Source organism: Spinacia oleracea, chromosome 1 (assembly GCF_020520425.1).
Source record: "Spinacia oleracea cultivar Varoflay chromosome 1, BTI_SOV_V1, whole genome shotgun sequence".
Lineage (NCBI taxonomy): Eukaryota > Viridiplantae > Streptophyta > Magnoliopsida > Caryophyllales > Amaranthaceae > Spinacia > Spinacia oleracea.
The window spans coordinates 103,954,046-103,966,848 of NC_079487.1; the positions used below are offsets into that span (position 1 = coordinate 103,954,046).

At 30.2% G+C, this 12,803-nt stretch overlaps 1 protein-coding gene across 3 annotated transcripts; it reads left to right on the forward strand.

The window, feature by feature from the left end:
• The first annotated feature begins 1,947 nt into the window (after nucleotides 1–1,947).
• LOC110786668 (uncharacterized) lies at nucleotides 1,948–12,254 on the forward strand. Of its 3 annotated transcripts, none has more exons than XM_056838007.1 (8): nucleotides 1,948–2,079; nucleotides 3,692–3,833; nucleotides 6,210–6,302; nucleotides 7,103–7,321; nucleotides 9,442–9,603; nucleotides 9,698–9,751; nucleotides 10,763–10,900; nucleotides 11,817–12,254. In XM_056838007.1, the coding sequence occupies exons 2-8, from the start codon at nucleotides 3,702–3,704 to the stop codon at nucleotides 12,162–12,164; spliced, it is 1,146 nt and encodes a 381-aa protein (XP_056693985.1). In that variant the 5' UTR covers nucleotides 1,948–2,079; nucleotides 3,692–3,701; the 3' UTR covers nucleotides 12,165–12,254. The 3 variants fall into 3 exon arrangements, with proteins under 3 accessions (XP_056693985.1, XP_056693990.1, XP_056693994.1); XM_056838012.1 differs by having other exon boundaries at nucleotides 7,166–7,321; XM_056838016.1 differs by lacking the exon at nucleotides 7,103–7,321.
• Nucleotides 12,255–12,803: the final 549 nt, after the last annotated feature.

Consider the following 12,803-nt stretch of genomic DNA (forward strand, 5'->3'; position numbering starts at 1 on the left):
TACAAAGTGTATGCTCCTAAATTATGCTAATTGATTATGTGTAAATAATATGTTTCATGGCATTAAGGTTTTTCCGCATGATTTATGTTTTGTCATATGTATCATAACCTAACAATGATTGGTTGGGTCACCATGACATGACAAGTGTCTTTGTCATAACATTCTCTGTATTGGGCCATGGGCTTAAAGAGGTGTTTGTACACTTATCTCAGCCATACATCATCATTTGTCCATTCCATAGTGGCTGCCAATTAGACGTTTTGCCAGCTGGGACGTGCCACGTGGCACGGTGCGATTGGGCCACGTAGGCTGGGTATTTTTACCCACATCAGTTAATATTGATGATTTGATCTTGATTTTACAGTATGTTTTCTTAAGGGGATCAAATTTACCTTTTTATTTTCGCACGCATCGCGTGCATATAAGACTAGTACCTATTTATGTAAGGTAAATTCAAATACATTTTTAACTAAAAAAAAGAATAGATTGTCTATTGAACTTAAAATAATATGGACTACTACAAATCTCTTCTATTAATCTTTTCTAGTGATAAAAAGAAGTAAATGTTTTGTTAGGATAAAATATGCCCTATACTTCGTAACATTTTAATATTTCCTTCGATTTTAATACTTGCAACGTTGGTAACTTTCACGCATGCCTATGCAAAACTTTGATTATTGATTTCTTTAATTATCTTTAAGCAAAAATTATAAAAATTTAATATTTTGAAAATATAAATTGAGACGAATCTAACAAGATTATACATGATTATGTTTTATCTTACGTATAAATCACCAACAATAGTCAAAATAGAATATGTGAATAGTGTAAAATACACAAACGTTGCGAATATTAAAAATCGGATGAAGTAGAAGATATACAATGTACACAGTACTAACATCAAGCTAAAAGATAAAATGATCATTACGAATCTAAAGACTCGTTCGGTATCACTGCCTGTTTCCAGTGTTTGGAATATAAAAGTCATATGATATAGATTGTATAATGAACTAAAAAATAGTCATACTTATAGTAATTATGTTGATTTTGAAAACTGACAACAAAAAAACTGGAAACTACTTTTTGTGGTTTTCATTTTTTGGTTTTGAGTTTTGTAAAAAACAGTAAACTGTAAACAAAAAATGATACCGAACAAGGCCTAAAATGTTTATTATGATTAAAAAAAAAGAAAACAAATGTTAATTTTGATTAATAGTAAAGAGCCGTGCATCGCACGGGCATAAATCTAAGTTTTTTTTATAAAACTAATCAAATAATCTATCACCAATGTTATTTTTAATTATAGCTACGGGTCTACATCGTCTATTGTATTAACCACTAAGGGTGGGTTTATCTACACCTTTAGAAAAAGTTACAGGTCTAATAAATTCAAATAAGTTGCAATCAGATCTTATAAGGTCAATTATTTTCAATGAACATTTACTCTTAATAATCAAGTCAATTTCAAATCCTAAATCTATGTATTCCATTTCCAATTTTTTTTTTAAGTCCTTGACCTTTATGGAGGGAGATCCACTTTACCATAAAAACATCAAACTTTTAAGACTGTTTTTTTTTTTTTTTGGTTCTACTACGAGAAGTTTCCACCGTCTTCGGCGAGTTTGGATTAATCTCACGCGGGAGTTTGCATGGGTACCTCGATGGGCAGCATCCCTCCCAGTTTAGATTTTTTTCATTCCCAAGGCTCGAACCCGAGACCTTGATTAAGGAGCAAGAGACCCTTAACCACTCATGCCAACCTCAATTGGTACAAACTTTTAAGACTGTGACAACATAATGATGTACTCACAAAGATAATGATGTACTCACAAAGATTTGTTTCCTATCAAAGATATCTGTTGGGATTCTTTTCCTTAAATGTTAAATCCTTCCATATTAATTGTGATTTCTTTCCCATTTTCGGTTTCTTTGACTCTTTTGTCATAATTACAACATATGACTCTATTGTTTAGGTGACATTATAAATTTTGCCATAATACATCTCCAACATCAAACACTAAAAATCTTGAATTGGAGTCAATTTCAAACCAGCAGGCTTGGACATCCCTATAGACTAAGGTAACTTATGTATATTTTTGTTCACTCTTCTTGTATTTCATATCCCATATCTTATAGTATATAATTCATAAACTAGTGTGTGGATTGGGCTTTGATCCGAATTTTACTTTTAGTGGGGTTTAATTTTTTGTAAATATGTGCCCGTTTTAAAAAGATTATATTTTATATTTATATGAAAAGATATACTTATATTATAGCTAGCTAAGATAGTAGGAAGTGTCACTTTTAATTCATAAGGTCCGGTGTTAGATCCTTGCTAAGATGATGTGGCGTAATAAGGAGGGGTCTACGTGACACATATACGTTCTTATATACGTCTTTTAGTATATTAGTATAGATATTCATATTCTCCGTATGAGTCTCTTAAAATTTAATTCATGCATATTCAATTACTACGTCCGTAATTAAATAGGAGATACACTTGTCATTTTTAATAACTTTTCAACCTCACTCTCTAATTAAATAATACCCTATGACCCACTATCACATTAAACAATTAATTTGATAAACCTCCACCCCACACTCATCCAAAATTCAATGGTTCCCACTTATTTTACTTCATTAAAATATTTACCCCAACCCCACTTGTTTTATTATTTTATTTCATTCAATTATTCTTCATTAATAACCGTGCCCGACCAAGTGTATCTTCTATTTAAATACGAAGAGAGTAACAAATAATACTTCATCCCTTCTTTTTAAATAACACAACTTTTTTTATAACGTTTGTCAATATAATGCAATATTTCAACCATTAATATCTTCAATTATCAATGTATAAGAATTATAAAAGTTGATATTATATATCTATAGACCTATAATTAGAGGATTACAACAAGACTTGACCCCATGCCTGTATTTTTGTTTTTAAAAAAAGTATAAATCATAATTAATAGTCAAAATACATTACTCCCTCCGTCCCTTAATACTCGCACCGCTTTCCTTTTCGAGCCGTCCCTTAATACTTGCACCGCTTCTATAAATGGAAATTTACACCAATATTATATTATTTCTCACACTTACTTACTAACCCCACCTACACCCCCATTCCCTACAAAAAAACCATTTAAAAATTCACATCCCCAATCACCACTCTCCAGTCTCCACCTTTTACACATTCCCATTAATTATATTAAAAAATAACCCACCATCAACTAACACCCATTAAATTAATGAGTCAATTCAAATGTATTAAACTCCGCACCGGTCAAACCGGTGCAAGTATTAAGGGACGGAGAGAGTATATGGATAGAGGCAAAAGTGAAATTATGTGATCATCTAAAAAAAACAGAGGAACTATACGTACTGTTAATGTGAATTATTATGGATGGGGCATTGGAGCCTATATGTAGAGAGAATATTTGAAACTAACCTTTTTTGGGGGGGGATATATTTTAATGATTGTTCATGGAAATTGAGAACTTAGAGTGCGTTCTATTTACTTGATTTTTACTCATTTTTTCTAAACTTATTTATATTCCTGCATATATATTTTTAGCGAAAACGTTACCATGTTATTTTACTTGAGCCGAATTCACTTAATTATAGTGTTGCATATATTGAAAGGTGTTGTGAGTTAGAGCTTATGGTATGGTTCTTTGGTACCTTGCAGATAATCGGATATGAAAAGAGTGTACTTGGTTGTTGTATTGTTACTTGTAGTTAATATTGGAACGAGAGGCATTGTAGAAGAAGAAAATGATCTCCAAAAACAATATCAACCCCTGGAGCAGTCTAGCATTAAAACAATCAAGGTAGTTAAGTCTTCTTGTGCCATGGATACTTCACTTTTATTTTCGCCCTACATAATAGTGTTATTTTAATATAGTAATTTTTTTTGGGGACAGATAGGGTCGGGCGTTACAAATTAAAAATGAAGAGGGGATTTGAATTTCAGCGTGTCTCCTGTGAGACCAGTCACACCATCAGCGCGAAACCAATAGCGTATCTCCCCTAAAACTAAAAAAAAAAAAGTAACAGATCTAAACTATAGAAGAAAAATACCTAAACTAAAAAAGTACCTCATCTAAAATTAAAAATAAAATAAAATGTAACATGTCTAAACTATAGAAGTAACACATACCTAAACTAAAAATGTACCTCCTCTAAAACTATTCCGTATAAAAAAAAAAGTAGCATGTCTAAACTATAGAAGTAACATACCTAAACTAAAAAAGTACCTCATCTAAAATTATATAAAAAAAGTAACATGTCTAAACTATAGAAGTAACATACCTAAACTAAGAAGGTATCTCCCCTAAAACTACTCCGTATAAAAAAAGTAACATGTATAAACTATAGAAGTAACATACCTAAACTAAAAAAAGTACAACCTCTAAAATTATAAAAAAAAAAAAAAAAAGTAACATGTCTAAACTGTAGAAGTAACATACCTAAATTCACAAGTGTAAACTGGTCTCACCATCAGTTGATGGTGAGGACAGTCTCATATAAGAATTTGGGTTTGAACTTGTGATCTAATATGTGTACAGACCTCTCGGCCAATAAATGATTGACGGGGTTATTGAACTTTGTTATCACATTTGTTGAGTTGATTACTACTATTATTCATTGAATAAATTAGCCAAATTGGTGGATGTTTTCCCTACTAGTTTGTGAGAGGGTTTTTTTTTCTATAATATAATACTCTCGCATGCATCGCGTGCATATAAGATTAGTATTTACTATTAATAGTATTAAAGTAGATCTCCAATGAGATCGTTACACAAATAAGGCCTCTCTGATGTCAATATTAAAGCTACGTTCAATTTGAATTATTTTTTTCTGAACCTATATAGTATCTGAACTTAACTAAATTTATCTGAACTTATGTTATCTGGAAGAAAATAAAACGTATTTCGTCTGAAATAAACTTATTTGTTGAAAATGTATGAAAAAAAACTTTTTTTTTTTTTTTGAACTTATATTATCTGAATTTAACTGAACTTATATTATCTGAAATAAGTCAAACATGACAAAGCCTAAAAATAACTATTTGATTAGGAGAGTATAATTATTATTTACTAGATTAGATCCCGTGCATGCACGGATTTTGATATTTTTTTCACAAAATATTTAAGTGATATATTTTTCATTATTAATATAACGATTTGACTAAAATATTACCAATTTAGAATAATTATTATTACGGCGTATCTATTATTTCCATAATTTAAAAAACTAAAATTTATTTCCATACATAAATAGTTTATAAAAAAGGTAGAGAATAAAAATAAAAAAAAATACACCTTTTTGGGAAAGTGATTTTTGGCGGGAAAAAAATCACATCAGGAATTGACACGTGTCATTTGAAAATCCCGTGCACGCACGGATATTTGAAAATTATTATTTAATCATCTTTTTTATATGAAATATTTACCCCTTACATCTATTGCGAAATTAATAAATCTCGAAACTACTCATTTTATCATTTTATCTTATAATATACATTGCCCCTCCTACTAAGTATTATACGAAGTGTATATTTTAAATGTTTAATATGATGATTTGACCAAAATATTTGATATGGTTAATATGCTAATTTGACCAAAATATTGAGTAAAAATATTTTCTGCTATTGATATGAAGATTTGACTAAAATATTACCAAAATTTTCTAATAATGTCATATTACATAATCTTATAATTTTTTCCATATATAAACATTTATAAAGAAAAAGGAAAGAAAATAAAAAAAGAATAAAGTAGATTTTTTTTTAAGGAAATGGTTTTTGGCGGGAAAATTTTACACCAGGAATTGATACGTGTCATTCCTGGTGTCTCTTTTAGTATATAGTAATGGATTTTTGGGTGCGAATGAGCCGCTAGGGCAATATAAATTACAAATGGGGGCGGGGGGTTCGAACCTGAGAACTATTGTACACAGGCCCTCAGTCTTAACCACTAGACCAAGACATCATTAGTAGGAGAGTATAATTAATAATAGTAAAACATAAATATTTGATCACAATGTGTAACTTTTGAGTTTTTTTTTAAAACAAGTTTTGTATATTTATTTTCATACTGTCCACCATTTCGCACCTTATTATTGTTCACATAATATCTTGTGCAATATGAATCCAAACAATTTCCTACGTATAAGATATTAACTACATTCTTACTGATTTGCAGACAGCAAATGGAGTGATATATGATTGTGTCGACTTTTACAAACAACCTGCTTTTAAGCATCCAATGTTGAAAAATCATACTCTTTATCCTCAGGTTGTTCTTGATATCATTCATGCCCTCCTTAACGGCTTAACTCGTATTATCTCCCATTAGATCCCTGGGATATACTTCCTATTATGTTGCATATTGGTTTTAGTTTTTATAATTAGTAGGTTAGATCCGTACGCACGTAGATTAATAAATAATTTATATATTTTTCATTATACGAAAAATATATAAATTAAGTTTATTGAAAGAATTATTAAGTAAAATAAATCAAGTTTTATTAAGTATTAATTGGACATGAGATAAAATTACCGTTTATTCAAAGTATAGAGTGCACTATTTTATAAGTGATATATTATTTTCCCCTCAAAAAAAGAAAAGTGATATATTCTTTTTGTATAATATTTTACGTATATTTAGGTAATTATATCACTTTTAGTTAGATATTAAAGCTTAATTATGTTAAATTTTTATATGTAGCTAGAAATCTATTAATATTTTCTAACATATTTGATTTTTATGAACATCTTGCACGTATAAGGTGTACAATAAATTTTATTTTATACATTATTTGTGATTTTGAAGGAATAATTTTATTAAAATGGAAAATCTTATCACTAAAAAATACATAAATTTTACATATATCAGGGTAACTTTAAACATTTTGAGTAACTTTTACTCGGTGTACAATATTTTGTTGTAAACCACTTTTAAATAAGAAGTATTCGTATCAAATATTTTTAATTAAAATAAATAAATTAGAATGCATCAGAAAATAACACATGTCATTCTTGATGTGTCTTTTAATATATAGTAATTGATTCGTTTTTTTTTAAATTTTAATATAGATGAGAACTAAATATACTCATAGAACCATAAAAGCTATGTCTTCCAACGATGAGGCTATCCAGTGTCAGGTCCTTATGCTAGAGAATGGGGGTTGTCCGACAGGAACAGTGCCTATTAGAAGAGTGAGCATGGATGATCTTGTTCAAATTAAAACCGCCACAAAAAATTATGACATGAGAACAACATCAAACTCTCTACTAACTCAACCTGGACAACAAGTAAGTTATTTTTTTCTTCATAATTAACTAATGTTAAATTTTAAATGTAGATCACCCATCGGGTGCATTAAAATCTATTACTCCCTTCAACATTTTTTATTGTGTGAAAATACGAGTATTAAGAAATTGCATGCGTTTGTAAGAAGAAAAAAAAAATCAAAACACATGCATTGTTGACTTGGACTTGCTGTCAACTGGTGCCTCTCAAAAAACCCACAAGGTTAACATAAGCTTCTTGTCAAGTTGAACAATAACTTGACATAGGTCATTGGTAATTTGGCGTTAAGCTGTAGTGTTAATTATTTTGCCTAATTTTTCGGATTAATTAATTGCTATTTAATTTATGCCCATTATTTGATAATATTTAAAACTCATTGTTTCATTTTACTTCCTTGGCTGGTTTTACTTGTTTCATTCAGCTAATTTTGTGAGAGTTTCTTAGTTTAAAGTAGGGAAAGAAGATGAGACACATGGAGTAACGATAATGTTAATTAATAAAAAAAAAGATAAACATTTTTTTACAATTGTCGATATATGTGTTAATAATAAAATTTAGGGGTGGTTAAAATTATTAATTGTGTAGGAGAGAGAATTTGATGTATGATTTATGTAAAAAGTAGGTGAGAGAGTATGGTGACTTTGGGAAAATGTTTGGGTGACTCTAAGGGTGAGTTTATCCCTCAGACTCAAACCCAATATTCAGACTGTGCCACATCAGCTTTCCACTAACTTTTACCTTCTTTTAATTCTTCAGACTCACTCCAGACTCATTCCAATTTTATACTTTATCCCTCAGACTCTCTCCAGACTCTCTACCAAAAGTATAAGTTACCGTTGTTTTTTTTTTTTTTAGGAACAAAGTTACCGTTGCTTGCATTGAATGAATACCAAAATGGGAAGTTTAATTACTTGTGGGGCCCACAACCAAGTCTGAGATTGAGTTTGGGAAACCAAAACTCCTTCCCAGACTCCACTTCTCTTTTGTACCAAATAACGGTAGTCTGGAGGCAGACTCACCAAAGTCTGCACTCAGACTTGTTGTTCCAGACTACCGATATTCTTACCCTAAGGGTTGATAACTTTTAAGATACATACTATCTCCGTTCAAAAGATATTTACACTTTCATTTTAGTATGTTTCATAATGGTTTTTACACTTTGCTTTATTCTATTTTTTGACATGAATATCCTTTTTCACTCACAATATTTACACTATCCTTTTTCACTCACAATATTTACAAATTTGAACTCATTTTCTCTTAGTTTATTTTTTTCTTACATTCACCGAGCTTTTTATACAATTCTCTTACTTTATCCATATTTATTATATTCAACCAACTTTTTTTAAAACTTTTTCTTAATATTTGTGCAAATAGTAATCGTAAAGATATTTATGAAACGGAGTAGTATAACATAAAATAATATATAAGTGTAATTAATTGGAGAGAGAAAGTGTTATAAGGTAAAGTTTCAATGCATTTGTAACCCATTAGAATTCAACATTGAAAGGGTTTTCCACCCTTAGGGTCACTCTATTATTGTCCGTGAATTTGAGTCAAGGTTGTGGAAGAAAAATAAGGGGTTAGAGTAAGAGGTGGGTCAAGTTAGTGGAAGATAAGACAGAAGAAGATGAAGGATAAGAGAGAAGTTAGTTTACACTTGACTGTAGATCAACGATGCATATGGTCTCGATCAGTGTTATGTACGTTTATAGGGAATGGGAGAAAATAAATGATTGTTTAATAGAAAAATACAAAAAAAAAATGGATGTGATGATAGTTGGGTGGAAAAGGGAAAATTGTTGAAGAAAAATAATCTTGCTTTTTTTCTTTTTTTCTTTTGACACGAATTTCGGAAAAGTGGGAAAAGTGTATAGCTAAAAATAGAAATAGGAGAACGTTTTTTGAAACATCCGAAGAGAAAAACAAAAAACATTTTGTGGAACGGAAGGAGATACCTATTAAATACCATAACTAATAAACAAAAAAATGACCAATGATAAATTAGCAAATTTTATTTATCCATTTTAACTTGGTAATAAAATTAGCAAAGTTTTGCTAGTAGTGTCTTTTTTAAAAATAATTTCAGTTATCCATTTTTATTAACCTTTTGCTTTCACAGTTTGCAATCGTTCAAACCAATTCCGACTCAAGAACAACAAAATATTACGGGGTAAGAGGTATATTCAATTATTATCAGTTACCACGGGTTAGAGCACCTCAATACTCTTCCGGGGAAATTATTATTCGTAATGGAGATGACATGATAAAAGTGGGATGGACGGTAAGTAACTAACCAATCAATTATATATTTACATAGTCGGATTAAATCACTATTTTCATATTGTGTTGTTAATATGTGTTTTATCCATATATAGGTTAATCCAGCATTAAACAAGGATAACATCGCGCACATGTTTCAATATTTAAGTGTAAGTTTTCAGTATTTATTTGGGAACATTTGTCAAATACAATTTAATAAAGTTGTCCCGTTGTTAAATACAATCCCAAACTTTCAACTTATAAACTACAACCTTAAACTTACATCTCCACGTTAATTACAAACCTGTGTCATTTTTCAGCAAAATTAATCATAATATGATGTCATTAATCTTATTAAAATACAATTAAATAATTTTTCTAAAAAAAAGGAATAACTTATGCTTAATTTGTTTATGTTTTTTTTCGAATTATTTAAAATCTGTTTAGAGCCTTTTCGAAAAATTTAATTTTAATAATTCTACCTTTGACCGGGTTTCTTTTATTAATCCCAAGTATGAGTTTTTTTTTTCAATAATCCAAACTTTTGGACCTATTCTCTTTTAACAGTCCTAACAGATAACCAACCCACTATAGCAGGTTACCTTGACAAGTGTCACTCTCTTATTGGTCTAACTTTTAAAAAAAAATCTTTTCCTCCTTTTCTTTCTTTCAAACCGACATACTCTTCTCCTTCAATGATCTGACAACTGAGTGAGGCAAATTGTTCGTGAGTGAGCTTGTGGGGGTGAATGAGTAATTAAAAAAAATAACAGGTTCTTCAGGTGGACGGTCTTAAGAGACCATCAAAAGAGAATAGGTCCAAAAGGTTGGATTATTTATAAAAAAAAAAATATGTCGTATATGTGGGAATAATAAAAGAGAAATGCATGCCCAAAGGTTGGATTATTATATATTGACATTATATTCCAATGGTTTTTGCCGAAAAAATGACTCGGTGTTCTAATTTAAAGTAAGGTATAAATTTACGGTTGTAATTTACAAATATGAAAGTTTGAGGTTGTAATTGGCAAATAGACAATTAATTTTATTAGGTTGTCTTTGGAAAATTTTCCATTTATTTTCCAATATTATAATTCAAATTTCAAATTAGAAAATATAATTATTCATTTTTATTATGTAACTAAAACAAATATGTACTTAATTAATAAATTTTTGTATAGGCTGGCCAATCACATTGTTTTAATACATTGTGTCCTGGATTTGTGAGTACTAATAAAGATGTATCAATTGATGCTGGACTTGTTGGCAGCTCAAAAAGAGGGGGGCTACAAAGAGTAATTAGTTTATTTATTTATCAGGTATGGAGTAATTAACATTATCTAATAAAAGATTTATATACTTGCTCCATTCTAATAATATTGTACCATGTTGACTTTTACACTATTCATATTGTATCAATAATATGATTTATTTGTGGAAAAGGTATAATCATATGAACTTTTGTTAGATTCATATCGGTACATATTTTACAAATATCAATTTATTTTTTTACTTTTAGTTATGCATAATTCGAGATATCTATTGCTTTATATTAAAACAGACATCATGAATAACACATGTCACTTCCTTGTGCAAAATCTTCTCGCTATAAAACTTTTTTCTTAAACAAATCTATATGTTCAATTTCCTATCATAGTTTATTGGATAAAAGAAAATATTTGTTTATAAATTATGGAAATAATAGAAGTTATATAATAATAATTTGTAAAAATGATTTTTCGTAATATTTTATTCAAATCGGAATATTAATAATGAAAAATATTACTCCCTCCGTATTTATTTAAGAGATACACTCGGCCGGGCACGTGTATTAAGAAGAAGAATTGAATGAAATAAAATAAAGCAAGTGGGGTTGGATAGATATTTTAATAATTAAACAAGTGGGGACCATGTAATTTTGGTGGGTGGGAGGTGGGGAGCATATATAAAGTATGTAATACATAATAGGACAAAAATAATTTGTAGATGCTTAAATGAGTATGTGTAAGATTTATTAATTATTCCTGAACTTTATGAAGAGAAATATTTCAGTCAAAAGCTCCATATATATTATTAAAAAAATAATAATTTTTAAAAAATATCCGTGGTGTGCACGAGATCTAATCTAGTTAAACGCTACCTATTGAAATATAATTAGAACGGAGGAAGTATACTCTTTTTTTGTTATATAAAAAATGTGATAGCTATTGACCTGGATGTTATGTAAATGAAAAGGATGCAAAAACAAAAAATTGGTGGCTTGAGATATGTGGCATAGTCCTTGGATATTGGCCGCAACAAATATTCACTAAAATGGCAGATGGAGCTACTTACGTTGCAGTGGGAGGGGAAGCATTCAATTTGCCGAGTCAACCTCTTCCGCCTATGGGAAATGGGTATTACCCGTCTGAAGAGTTGGGCATAACTGCATTTTGGCATAACTTTACAGTTTTGGATTCAAATCATCAACATATTATTCCTCAACAAACAGAAAAGTACACAACTGATTGGCATTATGGCGTCTATGATATGATGCATGGCAAAGAAGGAAGAACTATATGTTATGGTGGAACTACTATGTAATTAAACATCATTAAATAATACATTGTGTAGACACCTACTTTTGTCCCCATTCCCACAAGGGAAAGGTTCGATGATGAAAGCATAAATCTCCACTTGACAACGCATCTCCTATAAAATAAACAAATCTCGATTCCCCATTTCATTTCACCCGAAACCTGCTATTTATGGAAACCTGCTAAAATAGTAACTGTCATAAAAGGTAGCTTCTAAAAGTGACAAATCATAAAGGATAGAAACCTGTCAGAATTAGGTGTTGCATTCCAACATAAATCCTAAATGAGATAGAAAACTGCGAGAATCCTATTCCTAATATGATTCGGAAATAAGAGTTACGTATTAATTAAAATCCTAACGAGCCTAGAGTTCGTAACGGGCCCAGACGCATTCCGTCATAAAATTGATACGCGCTAAAAGACTCGATTAAATCTCAAACTCTACGGATTTCAGGAATCCGAATCTGACTAAAGAAAACAGCCCAGACCCTATTTTCAACGCCTGGCTCTGGGCGCCGAAATCTTCGGCGCCCAGGCCTGGGCGCTGAAAATACCTGGGTACGTGTTTTTTCCTAATTCTTTGTGGATTAGAACTCTGCAATTCTATCTTTCCACGAACTCTTCCCTATAAATAGACCCCTAAATT

Excerpts from the sequence above, each read along its gene's own strand:
- LOC110786668 (XM_056838007.1), top strand. The coding sequence starts at position 3,702 with ATGAAAAGAGTGTACTTGGTTGTTGTATTGTTACTTGTAGTTAATATT. Across the intron at positions 7,322-9,441 it reads TAACTCAACCTGGACAACAA|TTTGCAATCGTTCAAACCAA; the intron begins GTAAGTTATTTT and ends TTGCTTTCACAG. Across the intron at positions 9,752-10,762 it reads ACATGTTTCAATATTTAAGT|GCTGGCCAATCACATTGTTT; the intron begins GTAAGTTTTCAG and ends ATTTTTGTATAG.